General features: G+C 35.9%; 2 protein-coding genes across 2 annotated transcripts in view; one reads left to right on the top strand and one right to left on the bottom strand.

Moving 5' to 3' along the window:
- The first annotated feature begins 1,073 nt into the window (after positions 1-1,073).
- On the top strand, positions 1,074-8,309 carry LOC138320708 (uncharacterized). The gene is made up of 9 exons (XM_069263880.1): positions 1,074-1,247; positions 2,251-2,356; positions 2,839-2,916; positions 3,230-3,408; positions 3,445-4,344; positions 4,742-4,988; positions 5,871-5,975; positions 7,504-7,617; positions 8,170-8,309. The coding sequence occupies exons 1-8, from the start codon at positions 1,169-1,171 to the stop codon at positions 7,598-7,600; spliced, it is 1,791 nt and encodes a 596-aa protein (XP_069119981.1). The 5' UTR covers positions 1,074-1,168; the 3' UTR covers positions 7,601-7,617; positions 8,170-8,309.
- The window catches only part of LOC138320710 (U3 small nucleolar ribonucleoprotein protein IMP3-like), a 54,417-nt gene continuing 34,911 nt past the window's right edge, over positions 8,246-27,751 (bottom strand). Inside the window, exons 3-7 of the mRNA XM_069263882.1 lie at positions 11,724-11,798; positions 10,138-10,217; positions 9,257-9,308; positions 8,824-8,896; positions 8,246-8,417 (exon numbers count right to left, since the gene is read on the bottom strand). Of these exons, the coding sequence (XP_069119983.1) occupies positions 8,391-8,417; positions 8,824-8,896; positions 9,257-9,308; positions 10,138-10,217; positions 11,724-11,798 (307 nt within the window). The 3' untranslated portion in view covers positions 8,246-8,390. The remainder of the gene's footprint in view (positions 8,418-8,823; positions 8,897-9,256; positions 9,309-10,137; positions 10,218-11,723; positions 11,799-27,751) is intronic.

Raw genomic sequence — 27,751 nt, forward strand, 5'->3', positions numbered from 1 at the left:
TAGGGACGTACGAAATGTAAGTCTGTGAAGTTGTGTTTGAAATACTAGAATCTAGCAGTTTTGAATATTGTTAATTTCAACTTTTTTCTTTATCTGAAGCCGTCACTCAGTAGTGGTAGTTTCTTTCTGGTAAAGTGAATCGAGCAATATTGTGGCAAAGTCGGTATTTCAGTGGGATGGGCCTTGGGCTTGGCAAAAGGACAAAGAACGCCAGGAGTGTCAGTTCACCCGTTTATTAGTCACAGCAAGAAAGCAAGAGTCCTTGGCATGTGGTGCCCAGGACATATTTTCAAATACATGGAAAATAATACTTATGTAATGAATGGCATCTTCTCTGACCAATGTCCAGAGTTGAAGTGGGGAAAGAGCGCCAAAAAGGATAGAAATAAAGGAGAAACGCAATGGGGCAATGCGCATGTCCAGTCCGCACAAATATATTAGTCATATTATTCATGACGGTACGTTAAACCCTTAACCTTAACAACGAAACTGATGGCTAACCTGTAACACAGCATCGAATACACAGGACGTGACAATCAAACGAGTACACAGCAACGGATAAATAAACACGACATGGGATACGAACACCACATTACCCAATGAGGAGTTATAAAAATGATACAATTAAAATAGCCAAAATTAACAGGGTGCCACAGTACTGTACTTTAGCTATCCTCGATACTCCAGGGGTTACTACCACTAATGTTACACATGTATATCTTGTTATTTTTAGATGACATTTTGTTATACATAGTACACTATGTATATATATATATTACGTATTACAACATGTCATTTAAAAAAAAAGCCAGGTACCTATTGTTATATCAATCTGAATCCCTGAACTAAGGTTAGGCTATCTCATAGTAAAAACGGAGGCAACAGAAGACACATGTAATTTGATGGTATAAAGTACACTGTGGTTGAATGTGTTGCTTTGAATTTGAGCGTTCTCTGTAATCTTCAAAGAAAGTCTCTAATTGGTCAGTTGTTTTCTTCTGAACTGCCTCCAGTTTTGCTATAACATGGTCCAGGGTTGGATATAAGGTCAGTGATAGTAAGCCCAGGAGTATCGAGGATGTACTATAGTCAATATCCACCATCAAAAGTGTATCAATGATCCTTTTCCATGGTCTCGTTCCAGTTTTGCTGACTGCCTTACATTACAATGTCTGCTACTACTTCAAACAAACAGAAGCTAAGGGGAAGAAGAAAGTCCAAGATGTCCGGGAAAACAAATCAGAATGGTAAAGTTGTTCCAGCAGTACCGGGCAAACGTTCTGTCAATATCATTTAGTATGAATATGTAAAAATATTCCTTATCACAATGGATATATTTATATTTTTCAAAAATCAATTGTCTTTTCCATAAACTGCCATGCCAACGAGTCAAAAGCTTTTTCAAAATCAACCAAAATACTTAAGCCCCGAATGTTATTTTCTTCTGTAATTTTCATGGTATCATATATTAGTCTAGTGTTTTCGCCTAAATATTTACCACTAAGAAATCCTGTTAGTGTATTAGATATTTAATTTTGTTAAGAACCTTTTTAAGTCTGTTGGCAATGCAAGCTGAGGCAAGTTTATATGAAACATTCAAAGCGTATCGGTCTTCAGAGTTTTAAGTATTGACGGCATTTATTTCCTTTAAGTAAACATGTAATAATTCCATATTTTTGAGTTATTGACAGTTCTGTTATTAAGTGATTGTTTCAGATAACTCTCCTTCCATAGATTTTTTTTAATTTGTATGTTAACTTGCAATATTCCATATCCTTCAAAATATCATTAAAATCAAAATTCTAAAAGTTCTGAATGATACCATGTAAATTTGTGTAAAAAGATTCAATTTCTTTCTTTAAGTATTTCCTCTTGCTTTGTAAGGACAGTCCCATTTTCCTTCTTGATTTTATTTATTGTCTTAATAATGTAATTTTCTAGACTGTAAAAATATCTTGTAGGTTTTTTGCCTTTCTCTATCTGCATGACTTTTGACCTGATGAGGTTGCCTTTTTTTTTTTTTTTTTAAAAACTCCAATGTTTTTATAAGGGACTCACAAACTGCAAACCTCTCCACCTAGGACTCCCGAAGTTAAAAAGTTATATTTGCATATAATAAAATTTGTTGAGATGAAAACTGGAGGGAAGTCCCAGCAGGTAATACATTAATGAACAGTAACAATATTTCTAAACTATAAGTATATTAGGGTAAACAAAAATTTGGATGATTGTACATCTTTCTGAATCTAGACTGCTGTGAGACAAACGAGGAGGTGATTCAAGGAGCATCGGTCACATGTGATGATACTGTGAATAAGCCAGATCCAGAAAAGGCAGTTACAGTGCAGGATGAAAGGTAAACTCTCCCACTGACTGTCTGGGAAAGGTAAACTCTCCCACTGACTGTCTGGGAGAATGGTAAAGCATACCTATAACTAGCCAAACATTTCCACTACACTCCCAATAAGGAATTGAAAGATAGAACTTTAGTTCTGTTGACAAGATACTTTGATAGTTGTTGAGGTAGAAGTCTTTAGAAATAGAAGTTACACTCAATGGTACCAAATAGAGTTGTTTGTACTTTCAGTTGATGTTCTTCCCGTCCTTATATCTGACACTACTGATATCTTCTTTACATATATAATAAATTATGTGTCACACTGTGGTTATATTGACATGCAAATAAAAACATTCTCAAGAAAATTAAGAGAGTACCATATAATGGGTACCCAGGTATTTACAAATATGGAAAAACATAATTGTGAGCAAAGATAGCATAAACTAAACACTGTTTAATTGTCTGATAGAAGTCAGAAAGTATGTATTATTTCCCTTCAGGTCTGATGTTGCATGTTCCCAGAAGATTGTTCCAACTTTCAAGAAGCTAAAAAGGACCAGACAAATGGAAAGGAAGGTGTAAGTATCAGTATATGTGTAGAAGCTTTTGTTTACATTTATCAAATACGAAATACTAATGAAAGTGATGACTTGACTGTTTTCTTCTAAAACAGCAAGAGCACAATCAAATTGCTATTTTTGGTATCCATCTATTCCATTTCATTACCGTTATATGAAATGTCTGGAAAAACAAAAATATTGGACATACATCTAATAGATCATGAATAATAAAACATCAAAAATATATTTGCTAAATTCTTATCATACAATCATCTATGAATATGGTTATTGAGCCTTAGCTTTCACTTTGAGGATCTATTGATTCTTTTAGGTGTCCAATTGAAAGCAGTAATCATCCACACAAACGTTTAAAATCAGCAAGAGGGAGTAACAAGAAATCAAACCAAATTGTTACCACTGTACAAGTACATAACGAGGACAAGTGTGGAAAAGTACAACCTTACACTGACCCTAGTAACCCCGGTCAGTTTAGTAGGACAGAACAGCAACCTAACCCCGGTCAGTTTAGTAGGACAGAACAGCAACCTGGAAACTCAGAAAGTGTCGTCAAATCTAAATTACAGAAGAGATCTGTTACCCAGGGTCAAGATGGGAAGGTAGAAACACCTATGACAGATTTTCTGAAATTAAAGCAAGTAGAAGAGCAAAATGATCAGGTCAAGAGTCTGGCAAATGAAAAATTATTACAGAGTGGGGTGAGAAATGTAAAGGAACTTTGTCTCCAAAGTCAAAATCAACTTCTGGAAACTGAATCTGATGTTATCAAGAAGACAAAAAACTCTGACAAAATGTCTGACAACAGATCTCAGAGTAAGGACAAAGACAAGGACATTGGGGATGATGAGTTAGTATATTCTGGCTGCCTTGGAGCAGAGAATACAAGAGAACCCGGTAGGAAAATGGAATCAAAACAAGGTCTGATAGAGGAACATGTCAGTGCTGGACATTCCATAGGTGCAGTTACATCTGAGGATAACTTCAGTGATGAGCAAAACCGCAATGGTCCAGAATGTCTTTCTTTATCAAAGAGGAGAGCAGAGGAACGTAGCATAATTCCAAACAAAGAAAAATACAGAAATGAGAACACAAAAAATGGTGGTAAAGATCATCAAACTACTTATGATAATCCAAATTATGTGAATATATTAAGCAATAGTTTATCTGATTCTTTCGTGCCCAAAATTGGGCAAATCAGTAAGACTCTTACATCAAGCATCCCAGCTCTCAAGGTCATCGCAGCAATCGTTGTAGAACAGTACAAGTTAGAGGAATTGTCACAGGAAGGAACTGACCAAGTCAAGCAAGACTCCAGTGTAGTTGAGGAGGACTTAGTGTCAGAACCCAGATGTCAGAAGGATTGTACAACAAAGGATACTTGGGAGATGGCATCTTGTGACTTGGGATCATACAAACTATCTGTTACTGGTATGATGAAGCTTGTTGTTATTTCATAATATTGCTGTAAGAAATTGCTTTTTTGTAGATAGAAAAGTGTTTACATTTAAAACCTGTTTACAAGCCTCATCGTACTGGCTACAGTACAATGTTATGGTTAATCATTTCTGATAGTTTCCTTTCATGTTTAGCTAAGAGTTTGTTTTTATATGCTGTGCCTAGTATTAATATTTAATTGTATTGTCTTGATGTAAATCTATGCACAATTTATTTCGTCAGTTACTGAGGTGCTTAGTTTTTGAGCAATCAGAAAAATATAAAATTGCTTTCTTGATCCTGCATTTACTTGAACTAATACCCAATAATTTAAGGAAGAAATGATTCAATGTATCATGAATTCAACGATGTTTACATTTATTTTCATCAGTGAATAACAAGAAGTGTATAGACACAGGTAAAGAAACCAACACCTGCATTGCTAATCTTACATCAGATGGAGGAAGGGAAGCAGCCGTCTCCAATATTTTGTTAGAACATAAAACAGATAGAGGTTCTGAGGCGGACACATTTTCCAGACCTTCATCAGCAGGTGAAGAGGGTGAGGAGATCTCCGACTCCCAGCTGTGTGCAATCACTACTATGGACTGGACTGAGGAGCCCCTAGGACCATATGGGTTTGTATATATATTTACAAATCTTTTTTTAAATATCAGGCTAATGCCATAGTTGTGTGATTTGCTATTGGTACCTTCCACTCTTGATTATTTATTTGTTACCATGGAAGATAATATATGTTCTCTCACTGTGGAATCTTTCCATGTTTCTTCATAGCTTCATGAAATTGTATATATATATATATAAATATCAGGCTAGTGCCCTAGTTTTGCCTTTTGCTATAGGGTACCTTACATTTTCATTTTTTTCTGTTACCATGGAAACTTTGTCAGAAACACTAGGTTATGTTTCCTTTTGCTTTTGTGCTATTGCTATACATTGTAACTACAAAACCTTTCAAGTTAGTTACATGAATCTTCTTATGTATCATATGCTAGTATCCTAGTTAACCCTTTTACTATTGCATTGCGACCTTCCATTTTTGATATTTTCTGTTACTATTGAGGGGCTGCGGTGGTCAAGTGGTTAAGGTGTCCCAACATATTACCACAAGCCTGTAGAGTTCGAATCCCATGTAAGGGCAGTTGCCAGTTACTGATCGCTGGTCAGTGGTTTTTTCACCGGGAACTTCAGCTTTCCTTCACCAACAAACCTGGCATGTCTTTAAATGACGCTGGCTGTTAATAGGACATTAAACTAATAAAACCAAACTTGTTACTATTAAAACATATTCAATTTATTCAATTATCTATCTAGGACATCACCAATCTCATTTACATTGTCGATAGGTAACCATGAAACATAGGTTCCACATCAAAATATATACTACTGCGGGGCATAGCCTAGGTAACCCTGTAAGCCAATAACTTTAATTCAATCTTTTAAAACTATTAGATACTTCCTGATAATAAGAACAAGCATTTAAATACTGAACATTTCAGGGACACCGCTGGAAGCCCTGGTGCTACATCACCAGCACCCTCAACTAATATACCTGATGGTACATCGATTGTCAAAGGCCTGATCAGAGAAGTGTCCCAACTCAAGTAGGTATCATCATGTATCACAACTCAAGTAGGTATCATCATGGTAGGGGTATTATTGTGTTGTGTCCCAACTCAAGTAGGTATCATCATGGTAGGGGTATTATTGTGTTGTGTCATAACTCAAGTAGGTATCATCATGGTAGGGATATTATTGTGTTGTGTCCCAACTCAAGTAGGTATCATCATGGTAGGGGTATTATTGTGTTGTATCCCAACTCAAGTAGGTATCATCATGGTAGGGGTATTATTGTGTTGTGTCCCAACTCAAGTAGGTATCATCATGGTAGGGGTATTATTGTGTTGTGTCCCAACTCAAGTAGGTATCATCATGGTAGGGGTATTATTGTGTTGTGTCATAACTCAAGTAGGTATCATCATGGTAGGGATATTATTGTGTTTGTCCCAACTCAAGTAGGTATCATCATGGTAGGGGTATTATTGTGTTGTGTCATAACTTAAGTAGGTATCATTATGGTAGGGATATTATTGTGTTGTGTCCAACTCAAGTAGGTATCATCATGGTAGGGGTATTATTGTGTTGTGTCATAACTCAAGTAGGTATCATCATGGTAGGGGTATTATTGTGTTGTGTCATAACTTAAGTAGGTATCATTATGGTAGGGGTATTATTGTGTTGTGTCCAACTCAAGTAGGTATCATCATGGTAGGGGTATTATTGTGTTGTGTCCAACTCAAGTAGGTATCATCATGGTAGGGGTATTATTGTGTTGTGTCCAACTCAAGTAGGTATCATTATGGTAGGGGTATTATTGTGTTGTGTCCCAACTCAAGTAGGTATCATCATGGTAGGGGTATTATTGTGTTGTGTCCCAACTCAAGTAGGTATCATCATGGTAGGGGTATTATTGTGTTGTGTCATAACTTAAGTAGGTATCATCATGGTAGGGATATTATTGTGTTGTGTCCAACTCAAGTAGGTATCATCATGGTAGGGGTATTATTGTGTTGTGTCATAACTCAAGTAGGTATCATCATGGTAGGGATATTATTGTGTTGTGTCATAACTCAAGTAGGTATCATTATGGTAGGGATATTATTGTGTTGTGTCCCAACTCTAGTAGGTATCATCATGGTAGGGATATTATTGTGTTGTGTCCCAACTCAAGTAGGTATCATCATGGTAGGGGTATTATTGTGTTGTGTCATAACTCAAGTAGGTATCATCATGGTAGGGGTATTATTGTGTTGTGTCCCAACTCAAGTAGGTATCATCATGGTAGGGGTATTATTGTGTTGTGTCCCAGCTCAAGTAGGTATTATATATCATTTTATGATGTATTATCACTAAATTTTAGCTATTTCTATGGAAAGTTATGCTGCCAATTCCGTTCTATTTTGTTGGAATATAGAGAGGGTATGCCTGTTTTACCTAGTATTCTGTAAGAATTACCTCCCTTGCTCCACTACTACACTAGTCTCATAAAATTTCAATAAATCTTTTATAAATTTATAGTGAAAACAATTTTGGATATTTAAACGTTGCTGATTGGCTGATATCTCTTTTCAGTATGATGTTACTGCGTGCCAAGCGAGAGATACAAACAGCCAATCAAAGAAGGCAACCAAATAATGACAACAAAACCAACATGTGGACCAAAAAGTGACGATAATATTTAACAGAGTATGTTAATGGTTTAACAATAAACTTTAATCCACTTTTAAATCACAGCATCAGTCAGATTTATCCTTCGGGTTTTCAAGGAAAAAGACAATTTATTTAACAAATGTTGCTTTTTATAGGTAACTTAAGTTTCAAAACTTTATCTTAGAGCAATGAGAACATTTTAATTAAAACCATTTTGATTAACCTATATATATATATATATGTATTGTTTAATTCCTGAACCATCTTACTAAGACTTGCACAATGCGACCCAGTAAGACTTACTGTCCAGTTGTTCAAAAGATGGCTAAACACAGTTTAAGGACAAGTTTCAGATCAAGATAAAATGATTTCTTGTAAAACCAACTTAACAGAATTTTAAGTATTTCATTCATAAGAAGATTTTAACGAACAAAAAATCACAGGTTTTGCAGAAAACAAGAAATGAAATATTTAAAATACAAATGATTCAGCTAATCGTCTTTTGAACTAACGGGCCCTTAATAGTAAGCCATAAATCAATTTGCAAAAGAATTCAAATAAAGAAACCAATATTTTTCATATTTTCAGTCTGCATTTAATTCAAAGTGAAAGAAAGGGAGGCTTCAAAAAGGGCAGAGGGGCGCATATAGGGATGGGAGCGCTTATAGGTATGAGGGAGCTTATCGAGTTGAATACAGTACATTTGAATAAAAGTTGAAGACGTTTTCTATGAGTTATATACATGTATTTATTATGGTATTTACAATGAAGTCACAGATGATGATGGGATGATATGGTGTTTGTGTGTGTTAGCTCATCAGGTCAAAGTCGTCTCTCTGTAATACACAAACAGAATAAGACATCAGTGTAAATATTGAAGGTAAGGCACACAATATATTGAGCAGTTATATTTCATATTTTCTTTATATTACATATACATTGAACTGAAGTACAAGAAAAAAGTTTTTTTTTAAAGTTTTTTAAAAGTTTTTGGTATTATAAAAATGTGCACCGTTTGTAAACATGATATAATTTACATGTTGCAAAAACAAAATGCTTTAAATTGAGTATCCAGCGAAAAACCACCAACCAACAGTCAGTACCCAGCAATTGACTCCTATGAGATTCAACCCAGAGATGGAGGACTTGTGGTAATACCAATATGTGGAACCTCTCTAACTGAAGCTGGTCTATAAATACTATACATGTCATAATGAATCCCGACTATAATATGACACTCACCATTTCATTATAGTCCAGCACATGCTTCCTGATGGCCGAGGTATCCGTCCATGTGATAAAGTCCTCCATGTTCCTGGGGAGATACAAGCATGAAAAATTATTACCTGTATTAAAACAAATTTCTTAAAAGATAAAAACAAGGAAAACAAGCTATTACCAATATCGAGATTAACAAAATTATTTACAATATCTTCAACATTCTATAACAAGAAAGAAGTCTTTAAAATATATGTAAAATTATTTAACATTATTTCCATACTTTTTGCCTTTCAGGAAAAGATACAACTATATTGTTATATTTAGCAGGAAAGAATGGGGGAAATCTATATACTTTAAGGTAATTCTTCAAATTGTCTAACTTTGACACAGAAACACAAATTCAAAATTACGAAGTTATTAAAATATGGCAGATCATATTGATCAATGTTCTTACCTGGTGACGAGGAAAGCTGGATCTGATATTACCTGAGGTCCTACTCGTACATCTACAAGTTTGTCAAGGTCATTGTATCCTCTACAGGGTATTACAAGGGTGTTAGTGTATATTAGTGGAGTACAATATCACGTCTTGGATGACGCCATCATTTTACACTTATTTGAAAATAATAGCATTTAAATGTTAGATATGTTCATTCTGTATAGTTTTGTTGGGAGGGGTAAACCTTACAAAGGATTACCTGAGATGGGGTAGACCAGATTAAGATAAAATACAACAATGAAGGTAGCATTATCAGACATGACGTTGAAAGAGTTATTCCCCCTTCACCCTAGTTTTATTACACTAGTCATGTAAATGGCTACAGAAAATGCATTACTGGTAATTAATGATTAAAAATATCTTTTATATATAGACCATTAAATGAACATTTCACAAAATAGCATGGAGCATGGCAATTAAGGTAAAATATTTATTTCCAATAAGTACTATTACATATGCATGGTGATTAACACATTTATTGCAGTGTTTGACAGCAGAGTGGCTTATAGAAGTATTGTTGAACAAAATTTCAATGACACATCAGTTGCCATTCACGCTCTAATGAATTATGCATGTTAAAAGAATACCCTTGAAGTAACTTCCCCTGGTGAATAAATTAAATGACAACAGACCTAATTTAACTAATTGTACATAAATATTGGCTGTGCCTCTCTGTGTGGTACTGTCGACCCTGACGGAGGTACCATGTCTAACATAATGACATGCCCCGCTTCCCCTCCCTTCAGGCTCAGTCACACTTTACTGGCATAAATATAAATTTATGACCACCAGCAGATTTCCCACCCAATGTTAGTGGCCAGTGTTACAAAGGATACGTCCCTGCTCTATAAATGTGGTGGCTGCCTTCAGGGTCTCTGACATGTGGTTCCTCACCATCACCACGGGCAAACGTCTCCTAAAATACCAAAACAACATCTATAGTTACCATAACAACGGGCAAACGTCTCCTAAAATACCAAAACAACATCTATAGTTACCATAACAACGGGCAAACGTCTCCTAAAATACCAAAACAACATCTATAGTTACCATAACAACGGGCAAACGTCTCCTAAAATACCAAAACAACATCTATAGTTACCATAACAACGAGCAAACGTCTCCTAAAATACCAAAACAACATCTATAGTTACCATAACAACGAGCAAACGTAATCTAAAATACCAAAACAACATCTATAGTTACCATAACAACGGGCAAACGTCTCCTAAAATACCAAAACAACATCTATAGTTACCATAATAACGGGCAAACGTCTCCTAAAATACCAAAACAACATAAATAGTTAGCATAAACGTCTCCTAAAATACCAAAACAACATCTATAGTTACCATAACAACGAGCAAACGTAATCTAAAATACCAAAACAACATCTATAGTTACCATAACAACGAGCAAACCTCTCCTTAAATACCAAAACAACATCTATAGTTAGCATAAACGTCTCCTAAAATACCAAAACAACATCTATAGTTACCATAACAACGGGCAAACCTCTCCTAAAATACCAAAACAACATCTATAGTTAGCATAAACGTCTCCTAAAATACCAAAACAACATCTATAGTTACCATAACAACGAGCAAACGTAATCTAAAATACCAAAACAACATCTATAGTTACCATAACAACGGGCAAACGTCTCCTAAAATACCAAAACAACATCTATAGTTACCATAATAACGGGCAAACGTCTCCTAAAATACCAAAACAACATATATAGTTAGCATAAACGTCTCCTAAAATACCAAAACAACATCTATAGTTACCATAACAACGGGCAAACCTCTCCTAAAATACCAAAACAACATAAATAGTTAGCATAAACGTCTCCTAAAATACCAAAACAACATCTATAGTTACCATAACAACGAGCAAACGTAATCTAAAATACCAAAACAACATCTATAGTTACCATAACAACGGGCAAACGTCTCCTAAAATACCAAAACAACATAAATAGTTAGCATAAACGTCTCCTAAAATACCAAAACAACATCTATAGTTACCATAACAACGAGCAAACGTAATCTAAAATACCAAAACAACATCTATAGTTACCATAACAACGAGCAAACGTAATCTAAAATACCAAAACAACATCTATAGTTACCATAACAACGGGCAAACGTCTCCTAAAATACCAAAACAACATCTATAGTTACCATAATAACGGGCAAATGTCTCCTAAAATACCAAAACAACATCTATAGTTACCATTACAATAGGTAAACGTCTCCTAAATTTCCAAAAATAACATCTATAGTTACCATCGCAATGGGCAAAAGTCTCCTAAAATACTCAAACATAAATACCACAAGTTACCATCATCACTTGCAAACAATGATACCAAAAGCGTCATCAAGCTCATATGATGTAGGTCTGTCTTACAAAACATTACCTGCAGAAACTGGACGCTGTGACTTTGTCTGCCGATTCAAGACTTTTCTTGGTTGGAATCAATCGCATTGTGTACCTGTAAAACACAACATGTTTCATTATTAGTAAATACAACTGCAAATCATTTTTAAAATTGCTACAAACTGAAACTACTGATCTTAAAGCATTTCAGAATGACAAGAAATTCTATGAAAATGGCTTCCAATTTATGTTCAAACTAATAACATGACCGATGGACAAGCACATGGCACCGATCACACATCCCAGATACCTTATTTTGTCCTAGGTTAACAGCAAACACATCAGTTTTGTCCTCTCTCTTTTGACTTGAACCTCTGACACTCACAGCAAACATACACTTTATCACAGAATGTTACTGATGAAAGAAAAACTATCTTGGAAAAAAATCTTGATGTGAAATTAGATCTGCTTATAAATATATAAACTGATCCTATTTATATATTTTAAGATCATCTTAGATGCAGGATCACAAAAAGATAAAAATTTAATTGTTTGGGAACAATCTCAGTAATAGTTAAAATTATGCTATTTATACTGAATCTAGCTCTGACAAACTTGTATCTAAGCCAATTAAGACAAACTTAAGTCAAGTTTGACATACCGCGCAAGTTACATGAGGAGTAAAACTTAAGTTATGACTGAAGTGCATGTTTTTAATTTGTTAGAGAAATCGGGGCCAGGACAGAATGTGACCAGACCAAACAGACATTGGCATTGTTATCTCCCTTTCCTTTTGTTTTGTGATAAGGGCACAGAGAAGTTAAGAATATTTCACCGTTTTACATGTTTTACACAAGAGTAAGGCTGTATATATATATATATCCCCAAAGAATGCAGAAATCCTTATCAGTCCAGTAATCAACATGTTTATCTTTACAAGTGTCGCCCCATTACCCGACTCCTTTGAAGACTTTAACTTTTATCTTTTTCAGAAATCTAATTCAGTATCATTCCAAATCCAATTCTGGTGCATTTTATAACAAGCTTGGAAGGAAACAAGATGTACTGTTTGATAAACTATTTATAGAGGCCATGGCAGTAGAAATTTTTCCCTTTCCGGATAAGAGTTGTATGTTTTCACTGAACATGTTGCCATAACTACAGTAAAGATATACCTCATTTAAACATTAAACAATTCCATAGGCTTCCTTGTAGGAGGTCTTTATTCCAAGGTAGTCTTGGCACTTGACCTCTACATTTTCAATTTCAAACGGCCATGAATAATTGAATAAGGCTTGATCATTCTGAGGTTATCAGAACTTAATTTCTTGGAAGAAATGATTTCACAATGGCCAAGCACATTACTCAGGATTAATTCTCTTTGTCACTGGGTCACTTCAATAAATATGCAGCTTCAGCTAATATTGAAGTTATTAGCATGTAAGTATGATAGCTGATATTTGAACTGATGAATGCAAATACACAACTTGTCTACAAAGTGAAAGTATCAAACAGATTTGCATGGAGTGTGTTAGTATTTTTAAATAGCAAAATCTGTCTCGGGAGAAAGTTTCTCCAACAGAATATCCAAGGAGTATGCTGCTTAGCAAGAACAGCAAGACATGGTAAGGGAGTGTGCTGGTTCACCAGAACAGCAGGGCATGGTAAGGGAGTGCTGGTTCAACAGAACAGCAGGACATGTCAAGGGAGTGTGCTGATTAAATAGAAAAGCAGGACATGTCAAGGGAGTGTGCTGATTAAATAGAAAAGCAGGACATATTAAGGGAGTGTGCCAGTTTAATAGAACAGCGGGGCATTGGTGTGGCAGTGAAGTTCCGAGAGACATTCCCATGAAGATCAGTTTCAGTCCTTTCTTTCATCTCTGGAGGTCGGAGGTTGGTGGAGATGCCAGGATTAGCAACCATTGATAGTCATCAGGCAGACCCCTAACAGGGACAGCTCCCCCCTCCCCGCTCCAACTCTCCCTCAAAAAATGTTTATTAAAATGTCTGACTGGCCTAGGCGACAGACTCATGATGGCAGTAGATTGAAGCCTGGCAGATTTTAATGTAAACTATAGTGCAATAAATGTATATACTAATATATATCAATGTATGTCCAATGCTTGACCTTGCTAAATGGAGAACTCAACATATTTACTTATTATAAACAACAGGAGGTATGCATTTGGTCCACCAACAACTACACCAACACGACCAGTCATCTGGATAATGACATAAACTAAAAGTATATATAGGGTTTACACCTACAAATCTTCAGTTAGTGCTGTGTAACTAAAGCCGGTACTCAAACTTGAGGATAGAATATTTCTGATTGAAACCCTTGTCATAGTTAGAGGGCATATGATGGCTAAGTGTCCTCCATTATTATGATGGCTAAGTGTCCTCCATTATTATGACGGCTAAGTGTCCTCCATTATTATGACGGCTAAGTGTCCTCCATTATTATGACGGCTAAGTGTCCTCCATTATTATGACGGCTAAGTGTCCTCCATTATTATGACGGCTAAGTGTCCTCCATTATTATGATGGCTAAGTGTCCTCCATTATTATGATGGCTAAGTGTCCTCCATTATTATGACGGCTAAGTGTCCTCCATTATTATGACGGCTAAGTGTCCTCCATTATTATGACGGCTAAGTGTCCTCCATTATTATGATGGCTAAGTGTCCTCCATTATTATGATGAGGCTAAGTGTCCTCCATTATTATGATGGCTAAGTGTCCTCCATTATTATGATGGCTAAGTGTCCTCCATTATTATGATGGCTAAGTGTCCTCCATTATTATGATGGCTAAGTGTCCTCCATTATTATGATGGCTAAGTGTCCTCCATTATTATGATGGCTAAGTGTCCTCCATTATTATGATGGCTAAGTGTCCTCCATTATTATGATGGCTAAGTGTCCTCCATTATTATGATGGCTAAGTGTCCTCCATTATTATGATGGCTAAGTGTCCTCCATTATTATGATGGCTAAGTGTCCTCCATTATTATGATGGCTAAGTGTCCTCCATTATTATGATGACGGCTAAGTGTCCTCCATTATTATGATGGCTAAGTGTCCTCCATTATTATGATGGCTAAGTGTCCTCCATTATTATGATGGCTAAGTGTCCTCCATTATTATGAGGTAGTGATGGCTAAGTGTCCTCCATTATTATGATGGCTAAGTGTCCTCCATTATTATGACGGCTAAGTGTCCTCCATTATTATGATGGCTAAGTGTCCTCCATTATTATGATGGCTAAGTGTCCTCCATTATTATGATGGCTAAGTGTCCTCCATTATTATGATGGCTAAGTGTCCTCCATTATTATGATGGCTAAGTGTCCTCCATTATTATGATGGCTAAGTGTCCTCCATTATTATGACGGCTAAGTGTCCTCCATTATTATGATGGCTAAGTGTCCTCCATTATTATGATGGCTAAGTGTCCTCCATTATTATGATGGCTAAGTGTCCTCCATTATTATGATGGCTAAGTGTCCTCCATTATTATGATGGCTAAGTGTCCTCCATTATTATGATGGCTAAGTGTCCTCCATTATTATGATGGCTAAGTGTCCTCCATTATTATGACGGCTAAGTGTCCTCCATTATTATGACGGCTAAGTGTCCTCCATTATTATGATGGCTAAGTGTCCTCCATTATTATGATGGCTAAGTGTCCTCCATTATTATGACGGCTAAGTGTCCTCCATTATTATGATGCTAGGCTAAGTGTCCTCCATTATTATGATGGCTAAGTGTCCTCCATTATTATGATGGCTAAGTGTCCTCCATTATTATGATGGCTAAGTGTCCTCCATTATTATGATGGCTAAGTGTCCTCCATTATTATGATGGCTAAGTGTCCTCCATTATTATGATGGCTAAGTGTCCTCCATTATTATGATGGCTAAGTGTCCTCCATTATTATGACGGCTAAGTGTCCTCCATTATTATGATGGCTAAGTGTCCTCCATTATTATGATGGCTAAGTGTCCTCCATTATTATGATGGCTAAGTGTCCTCCATTATTATGATGGCTAAGTGTCCTCCATTATTATGATGGCTAAGTGTCCTCCATTATTATGACGGCTAAGTGTCCTCCATTATTATGATGGCTAAGTGTCCTCCATTATTATGATGGCTAAGTGTCCTCCATTATTATGATGGCTAAGTGTCCTCCATTATTATGATGGCTAAGTGTCCTCCATTATTATGATGGCTAAGTGTCCTCCATTATTATGATGGCTAAGTGTCCTCCTTTCCTCCATTATTATGACGGCTAAGTGTCCTCCATTATTATGATGGCTAAGTGTCCTCCTAAGTGTCCTATTATTATGATGGCTAAGTGTCCTCCATTATTATGATGGCTAAGTGTCCTCCATTATTATGACGGCTAAGTGTCCTCCATTATTATGATGGCTAAGTGTCCTCCATTATTTATGATGGCTAAGTGTCCTCCATTATTATGATGGCTAAGTGTCCTCCATTATTATGATGGCTAAGTGTCCTCCATTATTATGATGGCTAAGTGTCCTCCATTATTATGATGGCTAAGTGTCCTCCATTATATGAGGCTAAGTGTCCTCCATTATTATGATGGCTAAGTGTCCTCCATTATTATGTGGCTAAGTGTCCTCCATTATTATGAGGCTAAGTGTCCTCCATTATTATGACGGCTAAGTGTCCTCCATTATTATGAGGCTAAGTGTCCTCCATTATTATGATGGCTAAGTGTCCTCCATTATTATGATGGCTAAGTGTCCTCCATTATTATGATGGCTAAGTGTCCTCCATTATTATGTCGGCTAAGTGTCCTCCATTATTATGACGGCTAAGTGTCCTCCATTAGTATGGTAGCTAAGTGTCCTCCATTATTATGATGGCTAAGTGTCCTCCATTATTCCATCAAGTTGTTGTTGTCTTCCTTTGTCAATTGTTGTTGTTGTCCTCTGTCAATTGTTGTTGTTGTCCTTTGTAAATTGTTGTTGTTGTCCTCTGATAATTTTTTCCTCTTGTCAATTGTTGTTGTCTTCCTTTGTCAATTGTTGTTGTCTTCCTCCTTGTCAATTGTTGTTGTCTTCCTCTGTCAATTGTTGTTGTCTTCCTCTGTCAATTGTTGTTGTTTTCCTCTGTCAATTGTTGTTGTCTTCCTCTGTCAATTGTTGTTGTTTTCCTCTGTCAATTGTTGTTGTCTTCCTCTGTCAATTGTTGTTGTCTTCCTCTGTCAATTGTTGTTGTTTTCCTTTGTCAATTGTTGTTGTTTTCCTTTGTCAATTGTTGTTGTCTTCCTCTGTCAATTGTTGTTGTTTTCCTTTGTCAATTGTTGTTGTTTTCCTCTGTCAATTGTTGTTGTCTTCCTCTGTCAATTGTTGTTGTTTTCCTCTGTCAATTGTTGTTGTGTTTCCTTTGTCAATTGTTGTTGTCTTCCTCTGTCAATTGTTGTTGTTTTCCTTTGTCAATTGTTGTTGTTTTCCTCTGTCAATTGTTGTTGTCTTCCTCTGTCAATTGTTGTTGTTTTCCTTTGTCAATTGTTGTTGTTTTCCTTTGTCAATTGTTGTTGTCTTCCTCTGTCAATTGTTGTTGTCTTCCTCTGTCAATTGTTGTTGTTTCCTTTGTCAATTGTTGTTGTCTTCCTCTGTCAATTGTTGTTGTCTTCCTTTCAATGTTGTTGTTTCCTTTGTCAATTGTTGTTGTTTTCCTTTGTCAATTGTTGTTGTCTTCCTCTGTCAATTGTTGTTGTCTTCCTTTGTCAGTTGTTGTTGTTTTCTTTGTCAATTGTTGTTGTCTTCCTCTGTCAATTGTTGTTGTCTTCCTCTGTCAATTGTTGTTGTCTTCCTCTGTCAATTGTTGTTGTCTTCCTCTGTCAATTGTTGTTGTTTCCTCTGTCAATTGTTGTTGTCTTCCTCTGTCAATTGTTGTTGTCTTCCTCTGTCAATTGTTGTTGTTTTCCTCTGTCAATTGTTGTTGTTGTTCCTCTGTCAATTGTTGTTGTCTTCCTCTGTCAATTGTTGTTGTTGTCCTCTGTCAATTGTTGTTGTCTTCCTCTGTCAATTGTTGTTTTCTCCTCTGTCAATTGTTGTTGTTGTTGTCTTTTGTTCCTCTGTCAATTGTTGTTGTCTTCCTCTGTCAATTGTTGTTGTTTTCCTTTGTCAATTGTTGTTGTCTTCCTCTGTCAATTGTTGTTTTTTCCTTTGTCAATTGTTGTTGTTTTCCTTTGTCAATTGTTGTTGTCTTCCTCTGTCAATTGTTGTTGTCTTCCTCTGTCAATTGTTGTTGTTTTCCTTTGTCAATTGTTGTTGTTTTCCTTTGTCAATTGTTGTTGTCTTCCTCTGTCAATTGTTGTTGTCTTCCTTTCATTGTTGTTGTCTTCCTTTATCAGTTGTTGTTGTTGTCCTTTGTCAATTATTATTGTTGTTGTCCCTTGTCAATTGCTTTTGTTGTCTATTGTCAATAGTTGCTCTCCTTTATCAATAGTTTTTTTTTCATTGTTATTTCTTGTTGTCCTTGTTCTTTACCAATTGTTGTTGTCCTTGACTTCTGTCCTTGTCCTTTGTCTATTCTTATTGTCCTTTGTCAATTCTTGTTGCCATTTGTTCATTCGACTATATCATTTGTTGTTGTCCTTTGTCATTCTTACTGATGTCTTAGCTCAGTCAATAGTTTGATTTTCTCTCAAGTAGGCAGCGAGTGTTGTTATACCGAAATATTCCTGAGGCGTGTTTCTCTAGTTAACAAATTGAGCGGACCAAGTCAAGAGTCTAATGGGAGTTTCAGTTAAATATATTTCATATATTTAAATGTGATATTCTAAATATTACATTTTTTATTTTCTATCCTGTTACATCCTCACAAATACTTGGTATAAATCATTGTTCCATCTTGATTGAACAAGATGTTCAGTCAGATGACTAAATTACTGACATTTGCCAAGAATTGTACCAACAGAACGTCACAGGCACCAGTTTTCAATGCCTGATGTGCGAGGGTATTGGTAGTGACGTTTATTTGTAATGACTGACAGACAATACTATACAGAATGAGAAAACCACTAGAGGGTTAGGTCCAGAGGTATTTATATTTGACACACAGGGTTCTGGTTGTTTTGACAGTTACTGTAAGGTTGAGAGGGCATGGTGGTTTGACTTATAGGTTATAGCTTTTCTGAGATAGCTGGCTTATAGTAATTACCATTGTTTTTATAAGGACTGATTTTTTTATGTTCTGTTGATTAAACTATGATATAATACTGCATACATTATTATCATCAATAGTACTAATGGTAAGGTCAGGTTGACTGTTTAGACAGTGAATCCAGGTTGACTGTTTTGACAGTGAATCCATGTGGACTATTTTGACAGTGAATCCATGTGGACTATTTTGACAGTGAATCCAGGTGGACTGTTTTGACAGTGAATCCAGGTGGACTATTTTGACAGTAGGATTAAATTAAGTTTTGACAGCAGGTCAGGTTTACAGTTTTAAAAATGAATCTAGGAGAACTGTTTTTACAGTAGGGTTAAAATGACAGCTTTTTGAAAGTTGGTACAGGTGGACTTTTTTGCCAGTGAATCCAGGTGGACTGTTTTGGAAGTGGGTCAAGGTGGACTGTTTTGATAGTAGGATTAAATTGACAGCTTTGACAGTGGGTCAGGTTTATAGTTTTGACAGTTGGTCCTGGTGGACTGTTTTGAAAGTGGGATTGAATTGACAGTTTTGACAGTGGGTCTATGTGGAGTGTGTGTTTTGAGAAAGAGATTGAATTGACTGTTTTGACAGTGGGGCCAGGTGGAGTATTTTGTCAGTGGGGTCAGATTGACAATTTTGACAGTGGGGTCAATTTGACTGTTTTGCTGATAGAGACAGAAAGGTTTTATGAAATGATTTGACGGTTTGTTAACAAGCAAATTAAATTGACCTTTAAAACAATGGGATTTTATTGACATTTTGGACAGTGGGTTATATTGAATGACTTATTAGCAACAGGAATCTTCTATTGGGACATTTGATGTTACCTAATTCTTTTTTTCAGAAACATCAAATCAATGAAATATTCAAATCTAGGGTACTAACTAGTTATTGTTAATTAAGCTAGACCTTAACAAGAGGCCCAGAGGGCCTGTATCGCTCACCTGGTTTTTTGTTAGTAATTATCACAAGACTCTGACAATTAGAAAAATAAGCAAAATTGACTCCCAAAGTTTAATTTTGAATCACAATCATACAATGATGCTATTGATACCATACAAATATGCTATCCAATACATAGGTTCAGAGACAAAGTAATTTATATGAAAATAGTAGCCTAATTGACCTTTTTGACCTCGCATCTATTGCCGTTTAAGGCCCCGGGGGTCAGCCCTATCATTTGTACAATTTCAAATCCCAACCCTATAAGGATGCTAACATTGCATTATAAGTGCTCTTCCATTCTTAGTTGCAGAGAAGAAGTCGTTTATATGGAAATAGCTAAATTGACCCTTTTGACCCCACCCTTCAGGCCCCCGGGGGGGGGTCAGCCCCATCATTTGCAAAATTTTTGAATCCAAAACCCTATAAGGATGTAACCATTGCATTATGAGCACAATCCCATGTTAAGTTGCAGAGAAAAAGTCATTTATATGGAAATTGATCACTTTTGACCCCGCCCCTCAGGCCCCCGGGGGTCAGCCCTATCATTTGCTCAATTTGGAATCCCCAGCCGACAAGGATGCTACCATTGCATTATGGGTGCTATACCATGCTTAGTTGCAGAGAAGAAGTCATTTATATGGAAATAGCCAAATTGACCCTTTTGACCCCGCCCCTCAGGCCCCCGGGGGGGTCAGTCCCTATCATTTGCACAATTTTGAATCCCCACCCTATAAGGATGCTACCATTGCATTATGGGTGCTAGACCATGCTTAGTTTCAGAGAAGAAGTCGTTTATATGGAAATAGCCAAATTGGCCCCTTTTGACCCCGCCCCTCAGGCCCCCGGGGGGTCAGCCCCATTATTTGTACAATTTTGAATCCCCACCCTATAAGGATGCTACCATTGCATTATGGGTGCTATCCCATGCTTGGTTTCAGAGAAGAAGTCGTTTATATGGAAATAGCCAAATTGACCCCTTTTGACCCCGCCCCTCAGGCCCCCTGGGGGTCAGCCCCATCATTTGTACAATTTTCAGTTAGTAGCCCATAAGGATGCTACCAGTCAAATTTTGTTGAAATCCGACCAGCGGTTATGGAGAAGAAGTCGATTGTTGACGGACGACGGACGACGGACGACAGACGCCGGATGCCGGAAGATGGACGACGGACGCCGGACGCTGCGGTATCCCATAAGCTCATCTCGGTCCTTTGGACCAGGTGAGCTAATAAAAGCAATAGAAAACCTTTTTGCAGTGATACAATAGATTCGCTGGACAGAAATCTGTATAGACTTGATCATCATATGTAGGGACCCATAGAAGAGTAGTTTATTGATATGGGTGATATATATGAAATATTATGGTTTTTTTTATCTATAAATCATACTATAAAGTAAAACTACTCAATTGTGAAAAAATCTATATAACATACAAACTCCTGTAGTATCGACCAAAGAAGAACTTGACCTCTGAACTTGTAATTACAGTTCTTTTATCATGCATTTCATTAACTTCTCTCTGTTGTAATACAAATCCATGAAGTGTATATACTTGTTTGAGATACAAAAGACAAAATGTCAGATGATAATGAATCTTTGGCTGCCAAATCAGTCAGGCTGAATTGTATAGGGTCAGAGACTATGTCATCGTACTGTGTAATTAACCCACCGTTCATGTCCAATTAAAGCTTTGGCCTACTCTGATTAAAGTACATAATAAAAAAATAAGTCGCACACGGACATGTTTGTTTGGAAACTTGCTCCTGTACAGCCTAGCTGCCAAGGTATTGTTTAAAGTTTTATTACCTACCCAACATTGGATTGTAAAGCCTTAGATGTTTTTTCTGGCGTGCGTGGAATTTCCACTTTAACACCAAGGTAATCAATCTGTTCTGCCATTGAAGCAGTAACCCAGGGTCTCAACTCAACCCTCAAATGCCACCCAATATCAGTGTATTGGCTTGCTTGGGCATAAAAGTGATCGCTGAAGCATGCTTCTGATGGTCACATGTGATTGGCTCGGTAGACAAAAGAAGTACCGATGTTGGCACAATAGTTGTGTTACAATGAGTGGCACACGTGTGCTAATACAGCCTTTAAATTCCAGTGCATCAGCTTATTCAGACTTAATAAAATATCATAGGAAAGTTTTCCTTTAATAAAACGATATTTTCTTTGATAAATAATTCCTCATTAGGGAATAAAACAATACATATCCTACCGACATATGTTACTGATGAGACGGCCATTAACAAGTAGACTTGATTAGTAAGTGAAGCGCTGCCGTACATGATCAGAATCATATTGTCATTAGTAAAATGTTGCTTTAGACATCAAATAATAGGAAAAGATAAACTTCCGACCATTTTGTATCCCGACTCCCTCCGAAATATCAACCAAGGGAGATAATTCCTGTTGGACTGTGTGAATGTTATAATTATTGTATATCAAATGTAAAAAGTTATATTTAGATGAAGAGACGACAAAAAGTATGAGTATGTATATATTTATATGAAAATGTGAACACTGAAGATTAAATAAATATTGTTTGTAATTTGAGTTTTACTTTGGAAGGGATTTAGACTAAGATATACACAAACTTTTGTGCCAAATTATTTCCAATAGAAAAATTGAAGAAAAGAAAATGTAAAATTACAGTCATTATCATATCATGTAGGTATAAAGTAAGCAATAAAAGTGCATGAACAAAGTTTTGAGCAAAATAGATTCCAATAAAAAAAATTACAGAAAATATATACATTTAATTACCATAATAATCTGAGGTTCATATAGTTAGGTAAAATGTGATACCTCCAATACATACAGGAATTAGAGAAATGGAGGTGTATGATAGCTATCTATAGTTAGGATATGGGTGGTTTGCAGTGTCAGCTGTAAGCATGTCAATGCAGTGAGATTAGAAGTCCATTGTTTTGGTATGTAGACAACCCCGCCCTGACTCTCAGCATGTATCCTCCCACACACAACATAGCTCCTTACACCAATCATCTACTGAATCAGTGTCGAATAAAAACTTGTAACACATGCATATTCCATTGTGACGGTTAAATCATTTAAAAAACCCTGATTCTTTTACTATGAAAATATGCTGAAACAAGAGAAAATTATGGCTGTTTTTGATTCAGATAAAAATAGTTAGTTATTCGAAATCCAGTTATGGAGAAATAGTTTTTATTACCATAATTCTATTATCTTGAGCATTACTGTTGAGAGAAAAGCTATGATTTCAAGCATTATGAGGAAGCTTGATTTACCACTAAACACTTCAGGGATCTTGATTTGCAAACTTCTGACAAAACTTTGCATCATAACAAAAACGAACCACTCATGGACTAGAACAACCTGCCTGGACTAGAACAACCTGCCTGAGATAGCCTCCCCAATGTATAGATGGTCCCTCCCCAGCCCGATATGTGAGTCAGGACTCTATACATACCCTTGTTTCTACCTGGGCAAAAAACATCAGGAGCTCTCTGATGCATCACTCTGGCATTTTCTCTCTACATCGGTGTTTGTAGTTCAAACATTAGTGAACCTGGATGTTTAGCAGCATTCCAGGTATTCTTGGCTTTTAGAAACAGTTTAATGTACATAACAATATCTGAATTAGTAGATTTTGTCATCATCTTACCAGACAAAGGCTCACTACACTCTAAATCAGCAGCATTAGTATAGCCACATTATATCAATAGCAAATGTTTAACGAACAATGACCCTGTATCACTGATAGATTCTTACTTCAGCTGAATAGAGGTATGTAGGTCCTAGGATGCTATCCAAAATATATGAAGTTCACTTAGAAAATATCTCAAACCCCTAATAATTAATATAGCTTAAAAGCAAATTTTTCATTTCAAGTTTTCTTATCACATTATGTCATATTAGATACTAACTGTTTTAAAAATAATTTGAAATATACACATAAATGTTAATGTTTACATTGCTATTATCAGATTTTAAAGCATAGCACTACAAAACATTTATCACTGTTTCAAAGCATCTTGGACAATTTCTTATTCATTGAGTACATTTTTATCAATACTAATATTCTAATGTGCCAAGTAATATAAATGAATCTTTACGAAATGACACTGAGAAAATGTCATTGAATTTTAATTGCTGGACTAGACCTTCTTCTCAGCCACTTGCTGCAAAGGACAATATTTGTTTGTACATGGATGGACAGGCCTGTTACTTAAATCACTTCTTTACAAAAAGGACAATGGACAATGTTGAACTAGACCTTTTTAACCATCTTATAAGGACAAATATATCTCTGGAGAAGGATGAATGAGCTCTGAACAACTTTCTTTCAGGACGGTATGGTGTCTTTGGACAGTTGTTTTCTGTCCTCACTGTGATCGCAATACTCTCGGTAAACTATTTCAAAACGGCTGCAAAACAGGAAGTTTAACTGGTCTTAATAAAAAGTGTCAAGTTACCATGAAGAGATTCAGGTTTGATCCTAAATGATCTCTTTCCCAATCAAATGTGATTGGCATCACTGTGGTAGGTTAATTAGTTCGGTCTTCCTGAATTAAATCATAAAACAAAATATTAAATTTGTATGTGAAAACATGAAAATCATACAAAAAAATAATAAGGAATAACAGCGAGGAAAATAAATTTTAAGAAAAATACATGTAGAATATCTGTAAGATATCATTGCCTTAAACTTATGTTTCAACAATGCAAAACGCATTGATGAAAGTATTTTATAAAAAAAAAAAGTTATTAGGTTTGGAAAGTAATGAAAGTGAAATCTGCAAAGAAACCAAGAGAGAGAAGAAAAAGAATGTGCCAGTAAGCATTGTGGTAGTTGATTGGATCACAGAGACTGGATGTGTGTTTGGATTGGACTTAAGGAATAAGGGTTAAGTTCAGTCCTAGGTATGCTGGTAAAACACTATGTAGAGCATGTCATGCTGATTTTTTCCACACATGTCACTGGTAGTGTGCCCTGATCGCCACATTAACACTTGGCAGCACAAATTTACACTGTACATGATAAGAGCTCAGCAGTACATCTTGATAACAAATATCCTGGGTATTTGAAAGTCTGCAGATTTTACTTTTGAGACTTATGAAAGTCATGACCTAGGTACTTAAGACCCCCCAGTCAGGTACATGTACCAGGAACTCTTGGTTTTAGTCATCAAGACTTTCAGGGTTAGAACATACAGCATGGTCCATGTCAGAAATGAAAATGTGGTAGCATGTTAGATTCTGAAGATTATAAGAACTCTCTAAACTCAATGTCAAATCAAGATATACCAACTATGTAAAACTAAGTCAAGGTCACCTTCAAAATCAGCAGAAAGGAAAGCTTCTGTCATACCACATTTAATGTCCTACAGGCCTTCCGCAGAGGTTACTTTTTATAGTGATACAAAGACGTAATGTAGAATGCCAAAGGGAATGACATGAGTTTTGGATTTCATGGATTTTTTGGAGAAGGCAGGAAGAGGCTTGCTTGTTAGCTCTTTATGCCGAAGTCTACCACTTTTAACCCTGCTAGAATGACCTTACCCTAATCAAAACTAAAACACAGTTGTAACGAACATCTCGGTACCACAAATCCCTTTGCTATAAGTGTAGTTCCTAATACACCTATCAAAGACATATTATGGCAACCTTGACAGGAATGAAAATTACAATGCTATGAATTTGTGTTAATTAATCATGTTCATTAATTATAAATGCATTTTACTGTGTTCGTGTCCTTCGTAGTCCAACCTTCGACACAAATATGGCAAAGATTTCTCCCAGCAAGTGTATCAGTGTATATGTATTTGTTTTAACCTTAATTTGCTTTTAAATCTAAACATAATATAGATTTAAGAGAGCACCTGCCTTGGTATAACAATACTAGGAGTCTTTAGAAGGTACTCTATGACTTGTATATAATGTTAGGATGGTAAGAGAGTTGGTATGACTTCAGAATCCTTCAAGGTTAAAGTAAAGTAATGTTTGTAGTTTTACTAGGTTACTCTTTGTATGTTATAATAACTCCCTAAAGTTCTAGGTAAACCTTACATTACTCTTTGTATGTTATAATAACTCCCTAAAGTTCTAGGTAAACCTTACATTACTCTTTGTATGTTTATAATAAACTCCCTTTGTATGTTATAATAAAAGTTCTAGGTAAACCTTACTTTTTACAATCTTTTTGTTATAATAACTCCCAAAGTTCTTACAATATTTATAATAAGTTCCCCAAAGTTCTAGTAAACTCCCCTTACATTACTCTTTGTATGTTATAATAACTCCCTAAAGTTCTAGGTAAACCTTACATTACTCTTTGTATGTTATTATAACTCCCTAAAGTTCTAGGTAAACCTTACATTGCTCTTTGTATGTTATAATAACTCCCTAAAGTTCTAGGTAAAGCGTACAGTACTCTTTGTATGTTATTAATAACTCCCCAAAGTTCTAGGTAAACCTTACATTACATTTGTATGTTATAATAACTCCCTAAAGTTCTATGTAAACCTTACATTACTCTTTGTATGTTATAATAACTCCCTAAAGTTCTAGGTAAACCTTACATTACAATTTGTATGTTATTATAACTCCCTAAAGTTCTAGGTAAACCTTACATTACTCTTTGTATGTTATAATAACTCCCTAAAGTTCTAGGTAAACCTTACATTACTCTTTGTATGTTATAATAACTCCCTAAAGTTCTAGGTAAACCTTACATTACTCTTTGTATGTTATTATAACTCCCTAAAGTTCTAGGTAAACCTTACATTACTCTTTGTATGTTATAATAACTCCCTAAAGTTCTAGGTAAACCTTACATTACTCTTTGTATGTTATAATAACTCCCTAAAGTTCTAGGTAAACCTTACATTACTCTTTGTATGTTATAATAACTCCCTAAAGTTCTAGGTAAACCTTACATTACTCTTTGTATGTTATTATAACTCCCTAAAGTTCTAGGTAAACCTTACATTACTCTTTGTATGTTATAATAACTCCCTAAAGTTCTAGGTAAACCTTACATTACTCTTTGTATGTTATAATAACTCCCTAAAGTTCTAGGTAAACCTTACATTACTCTTTGTATGTTATAATAACTCCCTAAAGTTCTAGGTAAACCTTACATTACTCTTTGTACGTTATAATAACTCCCTAAAGTTCTAGGTAAACCTTACATTACTCTTTGTATGTTATTATAACTCCCTAAAGTTCTAGGTAAACCTTACATTGCTCTTTGTGACTTTTACCATCGTGACATTACAATGGCTATACAAGCTCAATGTAGTCTTGAAATACCTCTTTAACTTGTAAACAGGTCCTTTAACTTGAAGTAACCAGGCAAATGTACATAAAACTCTAGTTCAGATTGTAGCACAGTTAATAGATTAACTATCCAGATGTGTTTTCATGCTTTCCAAATCAAAGTTATCTTCGGATCTGACCCGATACAAAACCTTAGCAGCTTAACACAAGGGGAACAACTATCAGTCCCCAATCTCCACATTTAAACCTCTCCATGCAATAAAGAAACTTTGTTTACTATTAAACTTAACTTTTAACTATCCTGGCCACCCTTCTGTCTGTGTGGAACGGTCCCTCGGTGAGTATGGAAGAGTTCATGATCAAAGCTAAAGGTGGCAGTGACTCATTAAGACAAATAGTTGAAACAGTAGCAAAATAATCAGTGACCAATCAGGGAAATGGGACACTATCTTCAGTCACCAAAACAAGGGACAGACATTACTACTGATGGCACTGGTGATTACATGGCCTGCCGTCAGAGGCTCAGGTTTCTGGGGACAAAGATGGCCGTGACATAAGTGGCCCTCTACCTGTCAGAATTGTTGGTATGGAGTGAGAAATTGTACAATACTGGCTTCTGCCTGGCAAATCATTCTGATATATTTAAACTCCCAAATTT

The sequence above is a fragment of the Argopecten irradians genome, chromosome 4 (assembly GCF_041381155.1).
Source record: "Argopecten irradians isolate NY chromosome 4, Ai_NY, whole genome shotgun sequence".
Taxonomy (NCBI): domain Eukaryota; kingdom Metazoa; phylum Mollusca; class Bivalvia; order Pectinida; family Pectinidae; genus Argopecten; species Argopecten irradians.